Source organism: Lipophrys pholis, assembly GCF_963383615.2.
Source record: "Lipophrys pholis genome assembly, chromosome: 21".
In the NCBI taxonomy this organism is placed as follows: Eukaryota; Metazoa; Chordata; class Actinopteri; order Blenniiformes; family Blenniidae; genus Lipophrys; species Lipophrys pholis.
In genome coordinates this window covers 22,435,702-22,462,979 of record NC_137649.1, presented here as the reverse complement: position 1 = coordinate 22,462,979, position 27,278 = coordinate 22,435,702, and the positions used below count along the sequence as shown (strand labels likewise).

The window sequence follows — 27,278 nt, the reverse complement described above, 5'->3', positions numbered from 1 at the left end:
AATGAAGTAATTGATACTAAATGCTTTAGTTCAACAAGAACTTTAGCAAGAATGATGAGGAAAGTCTTAAACCAGGAAGTATTTCTCAACAGTGCCTTTCCCTTGGCTCAAATCTAATCAGATATCAGACAAAAACGTCACATAATCTGTGTAAATCCCTCTGTATGTGTACAGCTTGGCAGAAAACATGATGTAGTGTCATATCAGAATATTTTGTTTTGTCCTTGATGTTTTATTTAGAAACACTAATAAACCTTGCACAAGGTTCCACGAGTATTTCCACACACGTTTGGATCTGACACACAGACAGTTTTGCAATGGCGTTCACAAACCACAACGGTCCAACAGTTTTATCTTTATTATGCTGAAATGTTGAGCTGTTCAGTACAGCCAATATTCATTATTATCTTTATTAATTATATTAATTATTATAATTATATTAATAATACAATATTTATATATATATATATATTTGTGCAATATGGAACTGTTGTGATGAATGAATTTCCCCATGTGGGATGAATGTAAGTCTGAATTGTCCCTCCTATCTCCTTATCTATCGATTTTCCTCAACCCCGGAAGTGTTCTGTGTGGCGGCCATGATAAGGACTGTCCGAATTCTTGAATCCTCTATGGTAACACTCTTATTAAATGTATATATTTTCCATAATTGCATTGAATAACTCTTTGTAGAAAAGTTTTAAGAAGGAAATCTGAATTACAGTTATAATATCGATAGGCTGTGATCAATGATATCTCATGTTCTTTTAACCATGCTCCACACTGCCCAGTTTAATATTTTTAGTTCTCCTCTAGAACTGTCTGAAGTGTGCACAGCTTACCAAATAAAATGATTAAAAAAACACAGAATCGAAACGTTTTAATTTGGAGGATTCTATTTGTCAGTGAAGTGGGTCACACAGGTGAAAGAAGCTGATTGGTTGAAGTCGGTGCTTCTGCCCCCAAGAGTCAATTACAGCTGATGAGCAGCACCTGTGGCAGTTAGTGAGACTATTTAAACAGGAACCTGCAGTCTGTAGTATCACTGTCTACCTGGAGCCATGGGATCACGTTGGGCCTTCCTCGTCTGTGCCCTGCTTGTCTTGCTGGCACAAGGTTTGCTTATCACACCAGTTTGCTTGGCTGCTAACAGCTAATGACTCTAGTTGCTCTATTGTGCTTTATGGTACTAAAATGTATAATAACTGTCTTGATGTCCACAGGATCCTGGGGGCTGGGAAATGTACTGCAGAGGGCAAAGCGTGGTAAGCTAACTAGTGAGGGAATCTTAATGGAGTGACTTTCTGACTGAATGCTAACATCTTGTTTTTAGAGCTGTCTGCCAATGATATTTCCATGACTAAGACGGTGAAGCTTCTCCAGTCAATGGAATCCATGTTTGAGCAAATTGCCAAACCAGGTAAGCAAAGTCGTGGAAACGATACCTTAGCAGATGGCCTTCAGTATAACGTCACATAGAGGCAATGGTGTTGCTGGCTACCGTGAGTTTCATGTTTTCCTTTCCCCAGTTAAACAAGGAACCAAAGAAGTGGAAGAAGAGGCAACAATTAGTCATGTGAAACTTGTGCAGCAAGACTGGAAGCCCGCAACTCCGCTTAACGAGACGGCAGCCGACAGCGGTCGCCCCACCAACGAGACGGCAGCCGACAGCGGTCGCCCCACCAACGAGACGGCAGCCGACAGCGGTCGCCCCACCAACGAGACGGCAGCCGACAGCGGTCGCCCCACCAACGAGACGGCAGCCGACAGCGGTCGCCCCACCAACGAGACGGCAGCCGACAGCGGTCGCCCCACCAACGAGACGGCAGCCGACAGCGGTCGCCCCACCAACGAGACGGCAGCCGACAGCGGTCGCCCCACCAACGAGACGGCAGCCGACAGCGGTCGCCCCACCAACGAGACGGCAGCCGACAGCGGTCGCCCCACCAACGAGACGGCAGCCGACAGCGGTCGCCCCACCAACGAGACGGCAGCCGACAGCGGTCGCCCCACCAACGAGACGGCAGCCGACAGCGGTCGCCCCACCAACGAGACGGCAGCCGACAGCGGTCGCCCCACCAACGAGACGGCAGCCGACAGCGGTCGCCCCACCAACGAGACGGCAGCCGACAGCGGTCGCCCCACCAACGAGACGGCAGCCGACAGCGGTCGCCCCACCAACGAGACGGCAGCCGACAGCGGTCGCCCCACCAACGAGACGGCAGCCGACAGCGGTCGCCCCACCAACGAGACGGCAGCCGACAGCGGTCGCCCCACCAACGAGACGGCAGCCGACAGCGGTCGCCCCACCAACGAGACGGCAGCCGACAGCGGTCGCCCCACCAACGAGACGGCAGCCGACAGCGGTCGCCCCACCAACGAGACGGCAGCCGACAGCGGTCGCCCCACCAACGAGACGGCAGCCGACAGCGGTCGCCCCACCAACGAGACGGCAGCCGACAGCGGTCGCCCCACCAACGAGACGGCAGCCGACAGCGGTCGCCCCACCAACGAGACGGCAGCCGACAGCGGTCGCCCCACCAACGAGACGGCAGCCGACAGCGGTCGCCCCACCAACGAGACGGCAGCCGACAGCGGTCGCCCCACCAACGAGACGGCAGCCGACAGCGGTCGCCCCACCAACGAGACGGCAGCCGACAGCGGTCGCCCCACCAACGAGACGGCAGCCGACAGCGGTCGCCCCACCAACGAGACGGCAGCCGACAGCGCTCAGAGTAAAGGTAGGTGAACCAAATTTAACACTAAAGGTCAAGCAGTTCAGAGTTGTAAAGCTGATTACGTTCTTCAGTTGCAGAGACTCAAGCTTCAGTTGACCCTGTGAAAATCGTCAAACCGTCCATGAAGAATCAAGCTGCTGGGGAGACACTGAAGGGGACCAGAAAACGCCTTCTTGGACTTAGAACCCCACACTAACTCTGCTGTGATTGCAAGAGATTGAACAGGTGTTTGACTCATCTCATCCCTCTGCTCTGAATAAAAGGCTCAAAGTTCACTTCTGTCTCCCTTGATTCTCTACCTTGTTGCATTTCAATGTTTTCATGGTGATTGCTCGAGCTTCAAAGGGGAAGCTTTTGAGGCATTTTATACTTCTGAAGTTGCAGGTTTCAAATCTGTCCTAGTTGTATAATCGGATGGCATGTGGTTGGACCAGTGAAGCAGATTTCTTATTTCACCAATGCTAAAGCTGTCACTGTCTGGCCTCGCGCCACTCATACCATGCACCTCCCTTTTGTCAAGTCGGAATGCTCATGCCTTGAGCAAATTGGAGCTGCTGGCCTTGTAGAAACTAATACTAGAAATCTTGTGGCGACATGAATGAGAAGGAATGTTCAGATATAATGTAGGGATAAGTGATGTTTTTCATTATATTACCAAATACATACACAATATTATAATATTGGACGTAGCGACAAAAGTAGAATTCTAATGAAAGTCGATTGATCCAGCCCGTAAACTCCGCCGCTGAGCGCAAGCCCTGCCCCGGACAGATCTGGTACCTACACCAGTCGAGCTGCAGAAGATAGAAGCAGGCAGGGCCATAGATCTAAAAAAACTAGAGTAATATATACAGGTTTTTGTACAGGAGTCAACTTCTAAATTTCTGTGGTTTGTTCCCTTTAACGGGAGAGAGAAAATCCCCTCAGCAGTCTAGGCCTATAGCAGCTCAACTTAGTGCTCCTATTTTATTCCTAATGATAAGCTTTATCAAAGAGGAAGGTTTTTAGTCTACTCTTAAATAAACTAATGGTGTCGGCCCTTCGGACCGAGGCTGGTAGTTGATTCCAGAGTAAAGGAGCCATATGGCTGAAACTCCTGCCTCCTGTTTTACTTTTATGGACTTTAGGGATTACCAACAGTCCTGCATCCTCAGAGCGAAGGGCTCGTGGAGGGTGAGACACTTCTAGAAGTTTCTCGAAATAGGACGGAGCCTGGTGATGAGTTTTATATGTGATCAGAAGGATCTTGAATTCTATTCTAGATTTAATTGGAAGCCAGTGTAAGGATGCTAAGACTGGGAAGATGTGCTCTCTTCTTCCAGTTCTGGTTAGTAAACGTGCAGCAGCCTTCTGCACTAGCTGTAAGATCCTAACAGAGGAGTTTGGACATCCTGACATTAGGGAGTTACAATAATCTAATCTTGAAGTCACAAAGGCATGAATAATTTTTTCTGCATCTTTGAAGGACAAGAAGTTTCTAATTTTTGCAATATTCCTTAGATGGAAGAAGACTGTCCGAGAGACATGTTTAACATGGGACATAAAGGACAGATCCTGATCAAAAATAACACCCAGGTTCCTAATATCACTGTTAGAGGTTAAGGTAATATTATCTAAGGTAATCAGACTATCTGAAAAGTTATCCCTGAGCTTTTTAGGACCTATGATTATAACCTCAGTCTTGGATGTGTTGAGCATTAAGAAGTTGATAGACATCCAGGACTTAACGTCCCTGAGGCAGGACTCTAATTTAACAAGTTGGTCGGCCTGATTGGCTTTAATTGATAAATATAGCTGAGTATCATCTGCATAACAATGAAAGTTAATGTTGTGTTTCCTAATAATATTTCCGAGTGGCAACATATAGAGATTAAACAATATGGGTCCGAGGACGGAGCCTTGTGGTACTCCACACAGGACCCGTTCATGCATTGAAGATTTGTTATTTACATGAACAAATTGAAACCGGTCAGATAAATATGATTTAAACCAGTTTAGGGCTAAGTTTTTAATGCTGACGGCATCTTCTAATCTCCTTAAAAGTATATTATGATCGACAGTATCAAATGCGGCACTAAGGTCCAGAAGAACTAAAACAGATAGAAGAGCTCTATCTGAGGCCATTAGAAGGTCATTAGTAACTTTTAGCAGTGCAGTCTCTGTACTGTGGTTCATTCTGAAGCCGGACTGAAAGTCCTCTAACAGATTATTCTCCTGCAGATAATCCTGGAGTTGTTCAGCGACTACTTGCTCCAGAACCTTTGACAGGAAAGGAAGGTTGGAGATTGGCCTGTAGTTTGAGAGAAGGCTTGTGTCTAAGTTTGGCTTCTTAATGAGAGGTTTAATAACTGCTAGTTCAAAGGATTGTGGCACATAGCCTATTGTTAGAGACTGGTTAATAATTGCGAGTATAGAATTATTGATTAATGGCAGTGCCTCTTTCAGAATTCTAGTAGGAATTGGGTCCAACAGGCTAGTAGTTGGTTTAGCAGAAGAAATAAGGGAATTTAGTTGGGCTAGTTGTATTTGCTGAAAGCATTCCAGATGACTGTTAGGTTTAACCAGTTCCTCTGTTATGGGGCTAACGGACGGTAGGGTTTGATGGATGTTATCCCTAAGCGTTGTAATTTTATTTTGAAAGAACTTCATGAAGTCCTCACTACATATATTGATAGGAATGGTGGGCTCAACGCTATTTTGGTTCTTGGTCAGTTTGGCTACAGTACTGAAAAGAAACCGAGGGTTGTTTTTGTTTTCCTCTATTAAGGATGAGTAGTAATTAGTTCTACTTCTACTCAGAGCTTTCTTATAAGTTTTGAAGCTATCCTTCCAGGCTATATAATCTATGTCTGTTTTTGTTGAACGCCAAGTTCTTTCTAATCAACGGGAGCGTTGTTTAAGCTCGCGGGTTGATGAGTTAAACCATGGGGATGACTTTTCCTGTTTTTTCATTTTTTGAGGAGCGATGTCGTCGAGCGTAGTTTTTAGCATATCTGTCAGACTGTTTGTTAGGTATTCAATATCTGAGCTAGCAACAGTATACGGGTCAGGAAGATTCACTACTGATTCTATAGCAGAGGGAATTCTTTCCTTTAATACATTTTTGAGAGAACTATGTTCAGACTACTTTTTTCAAACAGGTTTTACCACTTTGAAGTGGAATTAATTGTCTATAATTCACATGGAACTGTAAATGTTTTGTGACAATTCAGGTCAAACATCTCATACATCTCATACTCACAAGTTAAACTGAAATTTAATACACAAAGAAGTTACATTGTAGCCTAAGAGCATTTGTTTAAGATTTATTTATATTATTGTATTTGCACTTTTTTTAGGACTTATTTTCAACCCAACCAGTCAAAGACACTTTGAAGTGGAATTGGGTTCTTCTGATTGGTTTTACCGAATACTGTTTATGTTGTCGTTTTTTATAGTTTATATGTTAGTCAAACTGATTCACTGGGTTTCATTAGTTGTTTAAGTTAACATAAGAGATACAAGACTGCAGAGTGTAATTGGTTTTTGTTATGAATGAATAAATTTTAAATAAGTTCTTAAGTCATTCTGAGAATAATTTTTATTCAATAAGTGAGTTTTACAATAATTTCTAACTAAACAAAGCTTCTGCCAATAGTGCTTTTAGCTTCAGGCATCTTAGTTGCACCAAAAATACACTACTGAGTACATTTGTAATAGCAATGTAAGTATCGGATCGGGAAAGTATCGGTATTGGCCGATACTCAATTCTGAAAAATCGGATCGGTATCAGGGGGCCAAAAACTGTGATCAGGACATCCCTAATTGTAAACAGTGGGCTGGTTCGGGACACCCTGGATCATTTTCTTGTTATGCTGCTGTAGGTTTAGACTGCTGGGAGACCTTTACTGCACTGAGCTTCTTTCCTTTATCACTTCCCACACTGATGTTCAACACAGAAATTCAGCACCTCTGACTTTGGTTCTGCGGGTATGTTCCTGTTAAAGAAGGAGCTCTTCCTTCCCACCCTCTCCTGTACTCCCAGGAAAACAGGTCCTGTGTGCTGCTCTTCCCTTTGTGGTGGAGCTCTGCCTTCGGGGAAGGTTCAGGAGGGAATACCGTCAACACTACTTCCCCACTGAGACCAAGCACCCTTCCTGAATAGACGAGCCTTTATGGTTCTTTGAAGACAAAACAGAAGCAATTATTGAAGGCCAGCATGTTTACCGAGAGCCTCATTTTTAGTGGTCAACTGCATTGCGAAAGCAACGAAGACCTTAATGTTTGGCGGAGAGCTAATCCTACTTGTCAAGGACTCTAATCATTTGAGGCTGCAGTGAAGGATCCCATTTTGGCTCCTTCCGTAACTAGGCAAATTTGTGAAAGAGCAGAGGACATTAAGGAACAGTTGCTCAGGAGGATTAATGAATCCCCACCATATCCAGATTCATGAGTCTAATGTTAATGAAAGTGCTTCGTCTCTTCCAAGAGTGAACACATACTGCCAAGTAATCTATTTGATGGCAAATGGTCTTAGAAGTAGGTTTGAGACAGTCAAGTCTGCAATAAAGTCAAAGCTACAAGATCCCAAAAGCACTGAAAACCCAGCTTCCATTTCCTTCATGCCATGTTTACAAAGCAGGATATTCTACAGTGATGGCAACTAAACCAGGACTACAGTAAACTGGAATGGAGGCTTTGGGTTTAGACCAGACATTCAAAGGAATCTCGGCCAAAGCGGAACGGTTTCTACAAGGCCAGCAGCTCCAATTTGCTCAAGGCATGAGCGTTCCGACTTGACAAAAGGGAGTGGTATGAGTGGCGCGAGGCCAGACAGTGACAGCTTTAGCATTGGTGAAATAAGATATCTGCTTCAGTGGTCCAACCACATGCCATCAGATTATACAACTTGGACAGACTGGAAACCTGCAACTTCAGAAGTATAAAATGCCTCAAAAGCTTCCCCTTTGAAGCTCGAGCAATCACCATGAAAACATTGAAATGCAACAAGGTAGAGAATCAAGGGAGACAGAAGTGAACTTTGAGCCTTTTATTCAGAGCAGAGGGACGAGATGAGTCAAACACCTGTTCAATCTCTTGCAATCACAGCAGAGTTAGTGTGGGGTTCTAAGTCCAAGAAGGCGTTTTCTGGTCCCCTTCAGCGTCTCCCCAGCAGCTTGATTCTTCATGGACGGTTTGACGATTTTCACAGGGTCAACTGAAGCTGGAGTCTCTGCAACTGAAGCATGTAATCAGCTTTACAACTCTGAACTGCTTGACCTTTAGTGTTAAATTTGGTTCACCTACCTTTACTCTGAGGGCTGTCGGCTGCCGTCTCGTTGGTGCGACCGCTGTCGGCTGCCGTCTCGTTGGTGCGACCGCTGTCGGCTGCCGTCTCGTTGGTGCGACCGCTGTCGGCTGCCGTCTCGTTGGTGCGACCGCTGTCGGCTGCCGTCTCGTTGGTGCGACCGCTGTCGGCTGCCGTCTCGTTGGTGCGACCGCTGTCGGCTGCCGTCTCGTTGGTGCGACCGCTGTCGGCTGCCGTCTCGTTGGTGCGACCGCTGTCGGCTGCCGTCTCGTTGGTGCGACCGCTGTCGGCTGCCGTCTCGTTGGTGCGACCGCTGTCGGCTGCCGTCTCGTTGGTGCGACCGCTGTCGGCTGCCGTCTCGTTGGTGCGACCGCTGTCGGCTGCCGTCTCGTTGGTGCGACCGCTGTCGGCTGCCGTCTCGTTGGTGCGACCGCTGTCGGCTGCCGTCTCGTTGGTGCGACCGCTGTCGGCTGCCGTCTCGTTGGTGCGACCGCTGTCGGCTGCCGTCTCGTTGGTGCGACCGCTGTCGGCTGCCGTCTCGTTGGTGCGACCGCTGTCGGCTGCCGTCTCGTTGGTGCGACCGCTGTCGGCTGCCGTCTCGTTGGTGCGACCGCTGTCGGCTGCCGTCTCGTTGGTGCGACCGCTGTCGGCTGCCGTCTCGTTGGTGCGACCGCTGTCGGCTGCCGTCTCGTTGGTGCGACCGCTGTCGGCTGCCGTCTCGTTGGTGCGACCGCTGTCGGCTGCCGTCTCGTTGGTGCGACCGCTGTCGGCTGCCGTCTCGTTGGTGCGACCGCTGTCGGCTGCCGTCTCGTTGGTGCGACCGCTGTCGGCTGCCGTCTCGTTGGTGCGACCGCTGTCGGCTGCCGTCTCGTTGGTGCGACCGCTGTCGGCTGCCGTCTCGTTGGTGCGACCGCTGTCGGCTGCCGTCTCGTTGGTGCGACCGCTGTCGGCTGCCGTCTCGTTGGTGCGACCGCTGTCGGCTGCCGTCTCGTTGGTGCGACCGCTGTCGGCTGCCGTCTCGTTGGTGCGACCGCTGTCGGCTGCCGTCTCGTTGGTGCGACCGCTGTCGGCTGCCGTCTCGTTGGTGCGACCGCTGTCGGCTGCCGTCTCGTTGGTGCGACCGCTGTCGGCTGCCGTCTCGTTGGTGCGACCGCTGTCGGCTGCCGTCTCGTTGGTGCGACCGCTGTCGGCTGCCGTCTCGTTGGTGCGACCGCTGTCGGCTGCCGTCTCGTTGGTGCGACCGCTGTCGGCTGCCGTCTCGTTGGTGCGACCGCTGTCGGCTGCCGTCTCGTTGGTGCGACCGCTGTCGGCTGCCGTCTCGTTGGTGCGACCGCTGTCGGCTGCCGTCTCGTTGGTGCGACCGCTGTCGGCTGCCGTCTCGTTGGTGCGACCGCTGTCGGCTGCCGTCTCGTTGGTGCGACCGCTGTCGGCTGCCGTCTCGTTGGTGCGACCGCTGTCGGCTGCCGTCTCGTTGGTGCGACCGCTGTCGGCTGCCGTCTCGTTGGTGCGACCGCTGTCGGCTGCCGTCTCGTTGGTGCGACCGCTGTCGGCTGCCGTCTCGTTGGTGCGACCGCTGTCGGCTGCCGTCTCGTTGGTGCGACCGCTGTCGGCTGCCGTCTCGTTGGTGCGACCGCTGTCGGCTGCCGTCTCGTTGGTGCGACCGCTGTCGGCTGCCGTCTCGTTGGTGCGACCGCTGTCGGCTGCCGTCTCGTTGGTGCGACCGCTGTCGGCTGCCGTCTCGTTGGTGCGACCGCTGTCGGCTGCCGTCTCGTTGGTGCGACCGCTGTCGGCTGCCGTCTCGTTGGTGCGACCGCTGTCGGCTGCCGTCTCGTTGGTGCGACCGCTGTCGGCTGCCGTCTCGTTGGTGCGACCGCTGTCGGCTGCCGTCTCGTTGGTGCGACCGCTGTCGGCTGCCGTCTCGTTGGTGCGACCGCTGTCGGCTGCCGTCTCGTTGGTGCGACCGCTGTCGGCTGCCGTCTCGTTGGTGCGACCGCTGTCGGCTGCCGTCTCGTTGGTGCGACCGCTGTCGGCTGCCGTCTCGTTGGTGCGACCGCTGTCGGCTGCCGTCTCGTTGGTGCGACCGCTGTCGGCTGCCGTCTCGTTGGTGCGACCGCTGTCGGCTGCCGTCTCGTTGGTGCGACCGCTGTCGGCTGCCGTCTCGTTGGTGCGACCGCTGTCGGCTGCCGTCTCGTTGGTGCGACCGCTGTCGGCTGCCGTCTCGTTGGTGCGACCGCTGTCGGCTGCCGTCTCGTTGGTGCGACCGCTGTCGGCTGCCGTCTCGTTGAGTGGAGTTGCGGGCTTCCACTCTTGCTGCACAAGTTTCACATGACTAATTGTTGCCTCTTCTTCCACTGCTTTGGTTCCTTGTTTAACTGGGGAAAGGAAAACATGAAACTCACGGTAGCCAGCAACACCATTGGCTCAATGTGACATTATACTGAAGGCCATCTGCCAAGGTATCGTTTCCACAACTTTGCTTACCTTGTTTGGCAATTTGCTCAAACATGGATTCCATTGACTGGACAAGCTTCACCGTCTTAGTCATGGCAATATCATTGGCAGACCGCTCTGAAACAAGACATTAGCATTCAGTCAGAAAGTCACTCCATTAAGATTCCCTCACTAGTTAGCTTACCACGCTTTGCCCTCTGCAGTACATTTCCCAGCCCCCAGGATCCTGTGGACATCAAGACAGTTATTATACATTTCAGTACCATAAAGCACAATAGAGCAACTAGAGTCATTAGCTGTTAGCAGCCAAGCAAACTGGTGTGATAAGCAAACCTTGTGCCAGCAAGACAAGCAGCGCACAGACGAGGAAGGCCCAACGTGATCCCATGGCTCCAGGTAGACAGTGATACTACAGACTGCAGGTTCCTGTTTAAATAGTCTCACTAACTGCCACAGGTGCTGCTCATCAGCTGTAATTGACTCTCTGGGGCAGAAGCACCGACTTCAACCAATCAGCTTCTTTCACTTGTGTGACCAAAGCCAACCCACATTGACCCACTTCTATGACAAATAGAATCCTCCAAATTAAAACGTTTCAATTATTTCTTTTTTTAATCATTTTATTTGGTAAGCTGTGCACACTTCAGACTGTTCTAGAGGAGAACTAAAAATAATAAACTGGGCAGTGTGGAGCATGGTTAAAAGAACATGAGATATCATTGATCACAGCCTATAGATATAATAACTGTAATTCAGATTTCCTTCTTAAAACTTTTCTACCAAGAGTTATTCAATGCAGTTATGGAAAATATATATATTTACTAAGAGTGTTAACATAAGTCAGGCCTTCAGAGGTGGATATTTATCCTCTGGAGTCCACAAATGTGCAAAACTAATGAAACCTCAACTGACATTTTATCTTATTGGGATCAGTCTTATCTTTAGGCTCAGAGTCGGTTGTAGGACGACATGGTACCATGAGCTCATCAGTGAGGAGACATCAAAAGAAATCCATTTATATTCAGAAGTTGAAGTGGAATTTACCATCACAACTGGAAAATAATCATAAGAAATGAAGCAACAATTCCATTTAACCCTCTTGTGCAGCTGTTCCTTAATGTCCTCTGCTCTTTCACAAATTTGTCTAGTTATGGAAGGAGCCAAAATGGGAACCTGTACTGCAGTTTTGACTGCGGCCTCTCATGATTAGAGTCCTTGACAATGAGCAGGATTAGCTCTCCACGAAACATTAAGGTCTTCATTGCTTTCGCAATGCAGTTGACCACTGAAAATGAGGCTCTTGGTAAACATGCTGGCCTTCAATAATTGCTTCTGTTCTTCAAAGAACCATAAAGGCTCATCTATTCAGGAAGGGTGCTTGGTCTCAGTGGGGAAGTAGTTTTGACGGTATTCCCTCCTGAACCTGCCCGGAAGGCAGAGCTCCACCACAAAGAGGCCTGGATCTTGAAACAAAGGGAAGAGCAGCACACAGGACCTGTTTTCCTGGGAGTACAGTAGATGGTGGGAAGGAAGAGCTCCTTTTTTAACGGGAACATACCTGCAGTCAGAGGTGCTGAATTTCTGCTGTGAACATCAGTGTGGGAAGTGATAAAGGAAAGCTCAGTGTAGTCTAAACCTACAGCAGCATAACAAAACTATCCTGGGTGTCCGGACCTAGCTCAAACTGTGAACTTTATCAAACTGAAAAGTTTTAAGCCCAACTTCAAAAGCAAAGACTGAGTCACCCTCCCCAACTAAAATAGTGAGCTGGTTCCACATGAGGAGCCTGATGGCTGAAAGCTCAGCCTTCCATTTAGGGTTTAAACTACACATATTTGTACAGGCCCCTTCGGTACAGAGTTGTTTCAATTGCATAACTTAAAAACCCTTGGTGGCCAGAGTTGCGGTGGAAATAAAAACAAGCAAGTGCAGATCGCTCCCTCCGAGGTACTTCAGTCTCCAGCAGCCATCCCCTGATGATCCCGCCTCGCTGAGCTTCGGGCAGCCTGGTCTATTCACTGGGCCGTTAACAAACTGTAGATCACTTCTGTGTTGACCAGACACACCTGCTCACCCTAGAACACCACCACCACCACCAAAGGCTTGTGAGGTGACAGTGGTTGATGTATGACGCTCTCCTCGAAGTCGCCAACGTCGTCGGCAGCCATCTTTGCTGTTCACTGTGAGGGGACTTTTATCAGAGAACAGCACTGAGGCCCACCCATCCAATGAAAATGCTCCCTGGTCCGTCGAGACGATGAGCGCGTGCCTGGTGGTGTGGTCTAGCACACGGACCACACTGATGTAAACCATTTCCAATGGTCTGGCGTGACACTTGGTGCCTCTTACTTCCCTGATAAGTTAATCATTTGGCTGGTCTACCACGAGAAATATGTACTATCTTGAATGTGAGTTGACATTTGTAGCACAAAGGTGTTTGAGGTTTCTGGTGTATTTTTTGCAAAAAAATGTCATCGTATATTGACTTCAAGAAAAACACTGCACACACGAAGACATGGATTCAGTAAAGTAGACAAAAAACAAGCAAAATGAAAGAGTCAAGTTGCTTGGATGGTCTGAAATCTGAAAAAGTATTAACAACGTAGACACACAATGCTGTTCAGAAGAAACCAATCATGTAATAAATGACAATATGTCATAATTTAGGCCTTTTTAAATCTAATTAATCGACTAATGTTATAACCTACCAATAGTGTAACAAGTGTTTTTACCGTCAAGCTTTAGAGTGTTGCAGAGTGTGGATCCGAAATGAATTCATCTTTTCGATAAACCAGGTTAAGTTTACGCCGAATTCCATTGCCAACAGTGTCATTCTTTTCTCCTCGATATTCTCGCCATTGGGTGCAATACCACCGCCGTCCAGCAGGAAGCAGCAGCTCCCCACGGTTTCCGTCCACTGCCTGCAGCGGAAGTGCGTCACCAGCCGTCCGTCGCCACTTCCCCCGGAGGAGTGCTGTTAGCTGCTTAACGGCGTGTTTGTTTCTCTACAGCCTAAAAAAAACAACTCACAAACCTTCACCATGGCTATGCAGGCGGCAAAACGCGCGAACGTGAGTCGAAATCGGTTGTTTTCTGTGTTTGATGTTTTAACTTCGTCTTTACTCCGAGTTCGCACTCGGAGTAAGTGTTAGCTGTTAGCATGCTCGCCCCGCAATAACAATCACACTGTCTGTTGAAACTTGGGATCAAAAATCATCTTTTGCCTTCATTAAGCGGCTCTAAAACTTATCTTTACTTCGAGTTGGTGTGATTTGCTCAGTTATTAATCCGAGCCTTTATTTTTGTTTTGTTTTGCATACGCTATTAGCATGAGCGGCTAAAGTTTGTTTGCCAAATTGTGTTTAATGTTTGTTATAAATCATAATTAGATCATCTGTATTGTTAATGTTTGAATGAAGACATTTGAACCTCGTCGCTGGGCTACTTGTTGTACCTTCACACACCAGGCAGTGACTGAGATCAAATTGAGACTTTTTTTTAGTGTATTATGTCCCATTAGACTACAGTTTTTCATCCTTAATGAACTTTAAATCTCTTCAAGAGGTCATCGTTTTTCTTCCCAGAGTGGAAATGTTAAATTTCAGCTCATCTTGATACTATGCCAGTCATTACATCAAGTCCAGACAGAAATCCGAGTGTAATTATGGACTCAGACTTAAAATTCAACAACGACATTAGGACAGTAACAAAATAAGCTGAAAAATATTGCAAGAATGAAAGGATTTCTGGGTGAACAAGATTCAGAGAAACTTATTAGCTCACTTATTTTCAGCAGGCTGGACTCTCTTAACAGTGGCTTTCAAGAGAGGCTTTCAATCTGCCGAGATGTCAATGGATTGACTTCTACATCTGACTTCTGGTCTATAAAGCTTTAAATGGGCTTGGGCCTGAATACATGTGAGATTAACTTGTAGAATACGAAACATCCAGACTCCTGAAGTCCTCAGGTAGAGGTTCACAAAATATTCCCAGAGTAAGAAAAAACAAGGTGAAGCGGCTTTTGGTACCTACGCTCCTCACCTCTGGAACAAACGTCCTGCTTGACACACTCGCGTCTTTGAAATCAGGAGTTAAACCAATATTATGCTCAGGCCTTCGACTAAATGGGTAAAAGAAATTCTTCATATATGCTCCTTTTCATTTAATTGTTTCTTGCATGTTTTTAATGTATTTCAATGTAAAGACTGTGAATTAACTCGTGTCTAAATGCTGCGACAGGAGTAAATTTGTCCAACATGTTTTAAACTCTTTTGTTTTGCCTCAGATCCGATTACCTCCAGAGGTGAACAGAATCCTGTATGTCAGGAATCTCCCTTACAAGATCACAGCTGAAGAAATGTACGACATCTTTGGAAAGTACGGACCGATTCGTCAGATCAGAACGTGAGTGAATGACGTTCATCAGCCATGTAACAGTAGCGGTGGAGTTCACCTTGAAAAAATGGGCTTTAAGCCGCGAGCGGATGTCGGATTCTAAACATCTCGTCATTTCTTCTCCTCCTCCTCCTCTCAGAGGGAACACGCCCGAAACGAGAGGAACGGCCTACGTCGTGTACGAAGACATCTTCGACGCCAAGAACGCCTGCGACCATCTGTCGGGCTTCAACGTGTGCAACCGCTACCTGGTGGTCCTCTACTACAACGCCAACAGGGTGCGTACGAACTCCGGGGCGGGTCAAAGGTCACAGCCGGGGAAGAAGCCAACAGAAGCGTGCTCTGATGTCCCTCTGATGTTCTGTTTGTTTACAGGCGTTCCAGAAAATGGACACAAAGAAGAAAGAGGAGCAGCTGAAGCTCCTGAAAGAGAAATACGGCATCAACACAGATCCTCCCAAGTAGATCCTGCAGAGCTCCTCGTCCTCCCACTTATTTTTTTCTTGTTGAATGCTAAATGTTGACATTGTGACTTTCCCCTCGACGCCCGTTGTACCGGTTTGATTTTTCGGAGCAGGACTCGCGCGTTCAGCACATTCCCATGGGAGTGACCGACAGGCCGGACAGACGGGGTGCAGAGGAGTGACGCCGTTGTCCTCCTCACCCCGAGCAACATGTTAAATCTGTCAGGCTGCTTGATTTCAAATTAAAGCCGCACTCATGTTTCATGTATGTAAAATAAAGGTTTCTTTTTCAACTTGCTGTCTCCTGTTTTCACACTGTCGTCTTCGTGAACTCTTCAGATCAACACTCAAAATGAAAAATGCTCTGCGCCATAGAATCAACTCTTAAACCCCCCCAAAAAATCCAGTCTATATCTTAATAACTTCTTGTTTGACTCCTAGAAAGTAAACACTTATTAGGTATTGTGAGACAGCGACATCTGCTGGTGGTTCAGGGACATTACCAAATGTTTTTTTTCCAATGCAAATGTTAAACTTTGGATTATTCAGAGAAATCAGAATGAGGAGAGCATCTTAATTTCTTTTAAATCAGGTCTCCTGCTTCTGTCCGCTCTCTTCCTCCTCACTCCTCTAAAGTAACGACAAGCTTTACTTAGGTAGATAAAAATAGTAAAATTAAATTATCCAGTAGATTGATGTTCTGAAATCTAGTATCAATGTTGACACCATGCTGATTTCAAACTGCAGTTTATAACAATGTTATAAACTGATAGTTAAATAAAACATTTGAAAGAATTTTTACCACCAGTGTTGCAGAATGTGTATCGTAAATGGATCTATTTCTGATTTGCCCAAAAAAAGCTTTTTCTTCCAAGAAATTAAGTTTTATTTAAGTATTCAGAATCTCAGCTGGTCCTTCATGTATTAACCTCTCAGATTACAACATTTTACATGTTGCAAATTATCCCATTATTGTTTTGTAAGAGTGACAATATGATTGTTAGCAGATATGACCTTATAGGTTATTGTGTCTTTCTTTAAATTTTAAGTGATATTTTATTTTGAAGTTTTACAACGGGCCTAATTTCACACAGTGGTGTTGCCGCCCGAACTACCTAGTTAGCGTCGATGTGAGCAAACGAATGTGGCGAAAATTCTGCGCTCTACCGAGTATAGCTCTAGTTTTTAAAGATTTTTTTTTGTGATTCAAGAGTGTTTCAACCCAAAACTTAATTCATTTTATTTCATTTTTTTTTAAAGCGTCGCTCTTTGTATGACGCTTAAAAAATCATCAGACTGACAACGGGCGCCCATAGAGTTCCTTTTATTAGATTAAATCACAACACAGGGAGAAGTGCAGCCATGTCGTCAGGGACACAATACATGCTACAAAAGAATCCTTGTACACGGTTTCCATTGCTTACATTTTGGTATCTTGATAGCAATAATAATAGTAATGATAATAATAATTATAATAATAGTAACAGAGTTGTAATTAGAAACATTATCTGGCCAGACGTGTTCATGTACAGAAGTTCAGAATACAAACTGTTTGGAGGGTGGAGGGGAGGGGAGGGGAGGGGTGTGTGTGTGTGTCTGTGTGTGTGTGTGTGTGTGTGTGGGGGGGGGGGGGGTTACGAACCACATGGTATCGTGAATCGAGCGTTATTGCAGGGCCGTGTCTGATGGCGTGTTGCTTCTCCTCCGCCGAAGGGCCTCGAGGCGACCACTCTTTACTGGGCTTCTCTCCATCGAGTATGCATTCAGAACGTATACAATGTGCGAGAGAAGGAAGTAAAAAAGTACAAAAAGACTTGACTGATAGTTAAAGGGGGGAGGGGCAACCTATATGAACACATGGCTTTACAGTAAGGACTGTCCTCTAGTAGGTACAGTGTGTCATGGCACGCCGTTCACCGCTCCCCTCGCTGCTCCACACTTTAGTTTACTTCCACAAAAAAAAAAAACTCCAGAAAAAGACCAAAGACCCCAACGTCCTCGGACATGATATGTGATGGCAAATAAATAAATAAATGAATGAATAAATAAAAAAAAAAAATGCTCCATCTGTGGGTGAATACCTTCATTTTTTTTCTTTAAAAGACTTTTTCCCAAATTTTCCTTTTCTTTTTAAAGGTTTGATCTCACTAGCCTCCGGTCTATTTTGCTTTTTTTTTTTTTTTGTTTTGTTTTGTATTTGTTTCATCAATCTTCAGACAATTTGGAATGAGTCAGCATTTTTTTTTTTTTTTTTTTTTTTTAATGGTAGAAGAGGGTAGATATTTAGGTCTTAGCAAACATATATCATAGATATTCTACGAGGAAACATGCTCCCACAGTTCAAGCAATCAAAAACAAAAACAGGAAAGAAAAAAAAAAGTCTGGACAGATCACAGATAATTTCACAATCCCGGAAATGACCGTACTGCGATTATGTTGTCGCCTCCTCGGTCCGTAGAGACGTGGCTCCTCCCCCCTTGCTGCTCCTGATAAGGCTTTCTGTCTCCGATCACAGGATGCAAAAGTCGTCTTCTTTTTAAGGCAGAAACCTAAAGGCATGCAAATTAACTACACTTACAGTATTTTATTAATTTTTCTTCTGACAGTACAAGCATGTTTTTTGTTTTTCCCGGAAGGAAGGGAGCTGGTCGATCCATCGCCGCTATAGGAGCTAATATTCCAGATGACGGACGGAGTAGGGCGTCTTATCGGAGGGCGGGTACATTAATCGTGGGATTTTTTTTTTGTTTGTTTGTTTTTCGGTTTGACGGTATTATGACACACGTACAGCTAGCGTCGGTAAAACTCGGAACGATAAATAAAGCAGCGGCAAATTCGACGTGGCGCGTCGCTGACGCGCAAGCTCCGGTGGAATGAAAACCGTATGGAAAATACTTTGCACACTTCACATTTTGGCAGTTGATCTTTAAATAATTTAATATATATTCATATTTTATATATATATATATATATATATATATATATATATATATATATATATATATGTAATTTGTGCAAGGTGTTCGAATGTGTGTGTGTGTGTGTGTGTGTGTGTGTGTGTGTGTGTGTGTGTGTGTGTGCCCCCAGCGCCTCCAGGCCTTGTTGTATGATGTGTGTAGATCTTTTTTTTTTTTTTAAACATTTTCTTTTATAGCAAATAACATTCTCATGCACACGAGTGTTTCAAACACAAGAAGCAGATCCATTGAGAGGAAGTCCAAGCATATATTACTATTTTTTTCTTCTTTTTCTTTTTCAGTGGAAATAGCTGCAAACCGAATGGAACATGAAATTCTTTCTGTGCAGTCCGTGGCGGCTGGTGGAGCGCTCCGCTCACCCCTTCCTTCCGCCCCGTCACCCACCCGCACCCCCCCCCCCCCCCCCCCCCCCCCATCCCACCCCACCCCCACGCCCTCCCTCGCCTATTTCTGGAGGTCGCACTGCAGCAGTAATACGATGGACGGGTCGCTCTTGGCCGCCTCTTTGAACTCCTCCAGGGAGATCTGGTCGTCGTTGTTCTTATCCATCTTGGTGAAAATCTTGTCCACCCTCTGCTCGGGCGTCAGGCCGTCCTCGTTCATCTTCATCATGATCACCGTGCCCACCATCTTGTAGATGGCCTGCAGGGGGAGACAGAGGGCGGCGGGGTTAGAGTACATCCCGTTTCTCTTAAGTCTTCCTCAGGAACTCAAAACGTCAACTCTCAGACCTCGCAGACCACGCTCGGAATCACTGAAAAACACAACTTTTTTAAAAAAAATGCCTCACAAAGTGGTACTTCACGAAAACGCTCCGTGACTCCCGTGTCAGTGGAAATGGGAGGAAATGCAACTTTTCCAAAATGTGAAAATGTAGAAAATGCAAAATAAATCGTTTCTTCTCCATTGTTAAAGTTTCTTCTACTTTCTACTTCCCATAAAAGGAATCACTTCTGCGCAGACCTTAAACCAATATACGGAAAGACCATCACCACTCATTTCCACAAATTTCCAACCTGCAGTTTCCAAAATCTACCGCACGCGAGTCTTCAAGCCACAAGAATAGTCTGACATACTGTGAAACTGGTCGTTTACCATTTTTCCGACGCGACTCGAGATCCAGCGTACAAACGGGATGTCAACAAACCCGAGTACGTTCTTGCCAAAGTTAAATGCTGGGGATACGTGTTCGTCTGAGTGTCATGACGGACTCCCTCCAGAAAGGTACTGACAACGTATTAGAGATGTAGGTCAACAACTAAAACTGGATCCTGAATATTTTTATTTCCCCCCCCCCCCGAGTGGATTTTGGTGGAGGAAATTTAATATTTATAGAGAATAGCTCTCTGTGTCCGTGTGTGTGTGTGTGTGTGTGGGTGTGTGTGTGTCCGTGTGTGTGTGTGTGTGTGTCCGTGTGTGTGTGTGCGTAGTTTCATTACAAAAACAAACAATAGCACCCACTAGTGGCCCAACACACTAACTTCATCATTTTTAAAAAGTTGCTGTGGAGGGCCACTTCAGATACTGTGGAAGAACATGTGAGACTGGAATTAAAGGCACTGCTGCTTTCAGGTCGACTCGGTTCAGTTTCGACTCAAACACGACACGGTGGTTATGAAATTAGCCACACTGAGCACCGCCGGGCCTTTACATCCATCATCGGTCGGATCTTTCGTTCGAAACAAAAGGAGGAACTTCCTCGCCGTTTGCATCCGATTTAACTGGGACAGTCTAGACACGATGCCGTGGCACAATCCGTCTTCAAAGGATGTTAATCCCTGAATTGGCACGCGGCTACAGCTTATATATGTTCCCTCATGTGTGCTTCCATGTGAAAAGCAGACGCTTATGTTTATCATCATCATCGTTATGCGTCTCTTTGACAGCTGTTTCATATTTAAGCACTGGATCTCGGCACGGTGAGGCGAGAATCCATGATCGAGTGCTCGTAATTTCACACCAGCCTCACTCGGTCCATATGGGCAGGATCAGATTAGGACTTAAAGACTAAACGTTTGAGTTTTTCTTCTTCATGGAGTATTTCAAGTAGTTGTTGATATTATTTGACACTTTAAACCAAATCAGTATATTCACAAGATGGCTCTGTAGTTAGCATGCAAGGCCACGGGGTGGCGCTGTTGCTTGTTTTTTGTAATGAAACCAAATGAAACCATGTGCAGAAGAACTATTTACGCATGCGTGGCAGCAGCATTTCAGAAAAGTTGTGTTTTGTCCCACATTTCCACGGAGACGGTTCGATAAAGCTGATTTCGTACACCTACAAATTCAGACGTCGACTAAATTTCACTCCTTGCACGCATCCGTTTCTGAATCCTTCCAGTCAGACTGGACCCTGCAGCCTCGGCCCTCTGGAGTACAACCTCTGAACGAGTGCAACAATCTTAAGTGCTGCATCTTTGTGACTCAGCAAGTTCTGAAGCACAAACACCGTGAGCAGCTTTGCGCCTCCGGGCCAGCGGAGCCATTTTAGGAAATACACTTAATAGCTTCCTTTCTCAAGAGTTAAATGAGAATATCGATCTTGTGTTAGTGTCTGTTCAATGAATTTGAAGCCCCAGCCGGCAGCTTTTGAGCTTAGCTTAGCAAAAGGAACAGGAATAGTTGGTGAAAGCTGATCCGGGCTCAGGTGAAGGGACACTCTCCTACCTTCAGACTGAGTTCACAGATGTAGTCGGTAAGAATCCAGTTGTTTTCTCAGTTTTATCTCAACCTTTTGGACAGTTTTCTATTCATTCAGTAGCTGCAAAGTCTGTCAGACGTTAATGAGTATATATTTCGTATCTTTGGCCTGATATACTAGGGTGACTCTCTGCACCCTCTTGTGGTACAATGTGATATTGCAAGTCTAAAACATAATGCCTCACCGGTTAGCAGCAGAATACAGGAATAAATAACATGTTATGATGTCAGTACAAATATTAGTGGATTCTTTTTAGTCAGTGACTCCCAGCAAATGCATGAAAAGCTAATAATCGAGCATCTTGCGCACCAACGGCAACATATTGTTGAAGTTTGTTCACCTCGATGATCTCAAGCATCTCCACCCGTGTGATCTTGCCGTCTCCGTCCAGGTCGTACATGTTGAAGGCCCAGTTGAGTTTCTGCTCGAAGCTGCCCCGCGATGTGATGGACAGCGCGCAGATGAACTCCCTGAAGTCGATGGTGCCGTCGCTGTTCTTGTCAAAGGTCCTGAAGGCGTGCTGGGCAAACTTGGACGCGTCTCCATAGGGGAAGAACTGAGAGGAACAAAGACAAACAGACAAGAAGTGAGTCTTTTTTTTTTTTTAAGGGCGTGTTCACATTCCCCGGTTTAGTCCGGACCAGAATTCTCTTCAGAGAAAAAAAAACATTTAGTTTAAAAACCTTTGGAAACGATCTTTCTATTGGTCGGGGTGAGAGGACATGATGTCGTGCGCAATGCATTCTGGGTAGTAAACAAACAAAGCTAACCCTGCGAATAAGAAGAAGCAGAGGCAGAAAGTTGGGAAATATCTCGCGTCCAGATGTGGACTAGTGAGGAAGAAGTAGTGAGGAAGACTCTCATTGATAACTGGTCTGAAGACTTTATATCGCGGTTGTTTGTAGCTACCCATTAGCCACAAGCTAACGAGCCTAGCCAATGCGGCTAAAGCGTGGTACTTCCCGTTTCGGTCGGGACCAATCAATGAGCCGTGTTTCTTCTTCACTTCCTGTCTGGTCAGTGTTTGTTTTGGTCACCAGCGCCACCAAACCAGCAGCTGGTGTAACTGCGTGACGTTTTCCAGGTGGATTGACCCAGTTTATAAAGTGAACGTGAACCAAAGGAAGGGGTGAACATTCTCCGCTTCCCTCCCTCCCAAGTGAACCGAGTCCTGGACTATCCCGATGTGAAAGCCCCCTAAGAGTGTCTTCCAGGTATTTTTCAGTCACCGAGAATTTAAAGATTGACATGAGGTCATGTCGTGAACTCTCACCGCTACTGATTAGCGATGTGGAGGGTTGCACAGCCGTCAACGCTGTAATGAATTCTGCTTCTAAATGCGGCAACTACAATCACATTGTCGCTACTAATTGATCCCTGAAGGTGAAGTTACTCTTTCTCTCGGGTCTCTGCACAGGAAGGTCAGAGTCACAAACCATTTCAGAGACGTTCTCACACTGAATGCATCCTGACGCTGACTGTGGTCCTCCAGGTAAGTCTGACTCACTACGCTGCTGCTGCAGACGTGCCAGAATTGTAAATTAAAAAAAACAAACAAAAAACAGACTGATAGTTGGTTAAATATACCTGACTTGTGGGAGCCAGACGTCTTGACTGTAACATTCTGTTCTAGAAACACCGTAATAAATAGTTCTGCTACCAGTAGATGGACAATAACAAACATGGCGGCCTCCAGGGTGGTCATGACTCCCAATTTATATTCTCCTGAGACTTGTGGCTTCATTACAAAAACAACCAGCAGCACCAATTAGTGGTCCCGCACTAGAACTAAAGCCCTGACCACATGACAACACCGTTTCATGTAACCGCATCGTTTTAGTCCGGTCATCCACACGGGCCTTTCAGGGTCCTGAAAACTTTATTTTTGTTTAGTTTTTTTTTGAAAAACAGTTCCAGTGTGCAGGAGTTTGAAAACGCTGCCTCAGCTCCAGATCGTGTTGCTGAAGCTGCCGACGCTATTTGGTTTAATAAGGTGATATATGGTATTTCAGGATTTTTGCGTGCTCTGTGTCTTCTTCGCTGTTTTTGGTGTATTTCTGTGGCAGAGTTACAGCTCCACCTATAGGCCTGGCATATGTACTACATCTCTTTGAGTCATTTAGACGGGCGAAAAAGCACGACGGGGAGATGAAAGATTGTTTTGAGTCAACAGGGCCTAAATTATCCATGTTTCTGCCGTTTTCATTTAAAAGGACATTGTTTTCAAAATGTTGCAGTGTAAACAAGAAATGATTGTTATTGCCTCTCATTCTCTTCATTTTTAGTTTTTATTATATCATCTATACATCTTTTTTTTCTTTTAATCCCAGATGTTTATTTTACACTTCAACTACGGCTCAGGGAATACTGGATAAGTGTGTATTGGATCTAACTTCACGCTCTTCACAGTGTCGGCAGCCCGAAGGCGGAAGGTTAATGCAGTAAGTCTGTGGACGCCTGCAGTGGCCCGGCTTGACTTGTCATCTACAGTGAACCGCAAAACCCTGTGGGTGGCAGCGAGAAGCCGAGCGATTCATTAGATGTGACCTTCCACTTGACCTCCCTGGTAAAAAAAAACAAAAAAACTCTGAGAGCCGCTGGGTAATCCAAGCCGAGCGAGGAAGCGCATCAACAAAAGAGGGCGGAGGGAACAAACCCGAGGAAATAGTCCAGGATGTTGTAGCATCTGAGGAAAACTAAATACTTCCAACCTCACCGTGACACCTCCATAACGGCGCAGAAGAGGGGAAATAAGGTCTCTCAAACTTTGTTTTACCTCATTTCGTTCACTCATATTCAGCGAAAACTACACACACATTTCCTCAGCAAAGACAGAAAGTTGTAACACCTTTTATTTCTTCTCGCTGCAAATGTCAAGACATTTCTTCTTGTTCTGACATTTGCAGAAATAAACGAGGAGAAGCTGAGCCATATCACACCTTGAGATCAATTCGTTTTCTGGCTTTTCCGCAGCTGTGAATCTTTTTTAAAGCTGCCTTTCAACACTTCCTGCCACTTAAGGACCCACGGTTAATGCAACACTGACACTCACCTATAGAAGGGAACAAAAAGTGGTTTATTTATCAAAGTCTAATAACAACAGAAGAACATTAGCCCTCATTTTTTGCCATTAATACTTACTGAAAATCACCAGGTAGCATTTAACAGATAACATACAGCATGCTTTATATGGCTTTTAAGACATATTTTAAATTAAACTGTGGTCTACGAGGTGAAAATCTTCCTCCGGTAGGGAACTGAAACTTTACACAACTTTTCAAATCTCCACTTCAAAAAAATATCAAGACATGTTACCAATGCGGTAAAATGAGATTTGATATAATGATAAAGTAATTTTTAAGGTACTACAGCTAAAACAATGAGCTAAAAGATGGAGAAATGAGACGTAATGGGATGCAATGTTACCCAGAACAGCAGTGCAAGGTTCTCGACTATCATGTGGTCCATATCTCACTGCTCATTGAAATTCAATCAGATGAAAACATCGACTTCAGTATGTAAATAGCAGGCTGGGCTTCTGGGAAATGCAGTCATGGACCAGATCAGGCTGGTAAGAAAGACCAGTTTCCGATGCATTTCTCTCACAGGGATCCTCACATGCTCGCTCCACCTGACTGAGCAGCTGCCATCAGGACACATGAGGCACTGGGAGTGACCAGCAGAGGGTGCTGTTTCACCCTTTCCACTGCTAATGGGATGTTTCGTCTCCTGATCTGGACCGTGTTTTCTCGTTGAGGCCATGAATTTTAATGGGGGGACGAGAGCGCAGAGGGTGAGAGACAGAAACAGAGAGCAGGAGGCAGCATGAGTCCATTCAGGTCGCAAAAAGCCGAGTGTGTGAATTCTGCTGCAGTGGCAAGGCCGTCAGACTGCAGCGATAAGCTGGAAGCTTCCAGGAGACGAAGGAAGACACGTTCAAACTTTGAGGGAAAAGGAAGACGTCATGAGAAAATGAGGAGACAGGAGCCCAGATCCCTCCCATTTAGCACTTTATATATTTATACATCCATTAGAGTCTCACGTTATCGAATAAAGACAAAACCCAGCCAGACACTTGTCTTGTCTTTGAATAACTTCAATAGATTCTCTCTAAAGTTAAGATATCTAATCGGATTAGGTTAGATTATAAAGTTTGAACACCATAGCAATCCATGTGCAAATACACATATATTCATGATGAAATCCATGGCGTAGAACAAACTACATAATGAACAATGCGGTGAAACGGAACTGTGTCAATGTCATCTGAGTTACAAACTGCAGCATAGCAAAGAAGAAACTGTTTCAGTTCATTATGAAACTGTGGCTGCTGGAATTAAATCTCTGGCCTCAGCAATTAATATGGAAAACAAGTGAAGCGACCCAGTCGGCACTCGAAGCCGCCGATTCCTCCGCGTTACAGCTACGGATATTACAAGCTGTTAACATTTCCATTAAGTCTTGGCCTTCTGCTGATCTGGCTCTAGCTCGCCGGGACGGCTGCTCGATGCGGCCGTTTGGATCCGGCCATCAAAGCACAGGCTGGACGCCAGACCACACTCGAGTTGGGGTGGGGGAGGGTGGGGGTGGTGGGGGGGGTTGGATTCACGGCCGGCTTAATAACAGCTATGGTTGCCCGTTCCGTCAATCCCTACATCCACATCCAACCTCCACACACTTGAGGGGCCTGTTAACGAGGCGCTTTTGAGTGAAAACGCAAAACCTTCATTGTGTTTTGGGCGTCGGTTTACACGAGAACGGTGGTCGGATTCACTGAAAATGCAACTTTTTGAGAACTCGGACTCTTGTCTCCGTGTCGACGGCGGAAACGCTGCTACTGCGCACCACAGTCGTGGTAAATCGTTATTTACATGCGTGAGACATGTTGACAGTCAACCGTAAAAACAATCTAACTTAGTCGTTGGTCCACTAGAATGTCCGTGTGCTCCCATTAATGTTCATAGCGTATTGTTCTCTGCGCGCATGTGTGTGTGGTTTCATTACAGCAAACAACAGCAGCCACTAGTGGCCCAATATGCTAACTACATCGTTCTCGATGTTTCTGCCATTATCATGGAAATGGACATTGTTCTCAAAGCGTTGCCTTGAAAACACAAAAATTATGCCTTTTCAGCTGAAAATTTCAAATAAAATGCGATTTTGACTTAATACAACCATGACCAACCCGTTATTGTAGTCTTATCTTTAGACATGTATTCACCAAGAATTTTAATCATTTTTCTGGAGACCTTTCTGTATGCTTTCATGCATTTCGTGAATATTGCATTAACCTGCCTTCTTTTCATTTAAACAAACTATTACTCCGATGCTGTTTGCTGAACCCGAACCAACAAAGCTCATCTTAACCCGAGTCCAACCTTAAGGACGTGATATTATGCAGATTTTCAACTCTTCCTCTTGGTCTTGTTGGTCCAAAAACTTTGTATTCAAAGTTTATTGCCCCAAATCCAGCTTTTCCTTGATTTGCCTCCATTTGAATATTGGATCATAGGAGCTGCATTCAGAATCTGCTGTGTCTGTGTGAGCTGGACTGGCTCCGCCCACACATGCCCATCTTGGGAAAAGGAGGAAGTACTTCCTCTCGTGGTGTCATGTGCCAGAACAGAGCTGCCTAATTGTGGGAGGAGTCAAAGGGAGGAGCCTACCTTGATTGAGATTGGCTAAACCCCCGATGACACTATATAGGGTTTGATTTCTGATTGGCTGGTTGGAGCAACACACTTTTTAAAAAGTGAAACAAGCCAGGGAGAGAGAGGACAGACTGTCTTCACTTCTGGGGCGTCATTCCAGGTATGGGGACCATTAGTACTGATGAAAAACCTTTAGAAAGTGAATTCTGCAAATTATGATAATTTTAAACTTATCTTATCTCAAAATGTAAAGATTTTCTTCACGAAGGATTAAAAAAAAAATTAAAAATACAAAATTTGAGTGTGTTCACAGATTTGAGTCCGTACAACTGTAACACACACACACATGCACAGCAACCAGCTGCTGGTAAATGGAACATTAAAGCCGTCATAATCATCCCACAAGCTGGTACTGGTGCCGATCCAGAAAATGGGTGAATTCAAGCCAGAGAGGGAAAGAAGCAAAGACATTTATTTTTTTTTTTTTTTAGAGAATACAGGCAGAAAGTGTGAGAGAACAACGGACGACAAGATGCAGCTCTAAACGCTGCAGAGCTGCACCAGTGAGCGATTCAGCATCAACCTGCCAACGAGCTCGAGACTTCCAACACAC

At 45.9% G+C, this 27,278-nt stretch overlaps 2 protein-coding genes across 2 annotated transcripts in view; one reads left to right on the top strand and one right to left on the bottom strand.

Moving 5' to 3' along the window:
- Positions 1-13,415: 13,415 nt before the first annotated feature.
- On the top strand, positions 13,416-15,628 carry sf3b6 (splicing factor 3b, subunit 6). Its single transcript, XM_080491300.1, has 4 exons — positions 13,416-13,547; positions 14,762-14,880; positions 15,011-15,149; positions 15,247-15,628. The coding sequence occupies exons 1-4, from the start codon at positions 13,518-13,520 to the stop codon at positions 15,334-15,336; spliced, it is 378 nt and encodes a 125-aa protein (XP_080347426.1). The 5' UTR covers positions 13,416-13,517; the 3' UTR covers positions 15,337-15,628.
- A 2,857-nt stretch (positions 15,629-18,485) lies between these two features.
- vsnl1a (visinin-like 1a) overlaps positions 18,486-27,278 on the bottom strand; it is a 39,355-nt gene continuing 30,562 nt past the window's right edge. The window contains exons 3-4 of the mRNA XM_080491439.1: positions 21,355-21,570; positions 18,486-18,955 (exon numbers count right to left, since the gene is read on the bottom strand). Of these exons, the coding sequence (XP_080347565.1) occupies positions 18,758-18,955; positions 21,355-21,570 (414 nt within the window). The 3' untranslated portion in view covers positions 18,486-18,757. The remainder of the gene's footprint in view (positions 18,956-21,354; positions 21,571-27,278) is intronic.

Coding starts and splice junctions, on each gene's coding strand:
- sf3b6 (XM_080491300.1), top strand. CDS start 13,518: ATGGCTATGCAGGCGGCAAAACGCGCGAAC. Junction 13,548..14,761: donor AGGCGGCAAAACGCGCGAAC/GTGAGTCGAAAT, acceptor GTTTTGCCTCAG/ATCCGATTACCTCCAGAGGT. Junction 15,150..15,246: donor TCTACTACAACGCCAACAGG/GTGCGTACGAAC, acceptor GTTTGTTTACAG/GCGTTCCAGAAAATGGACAC.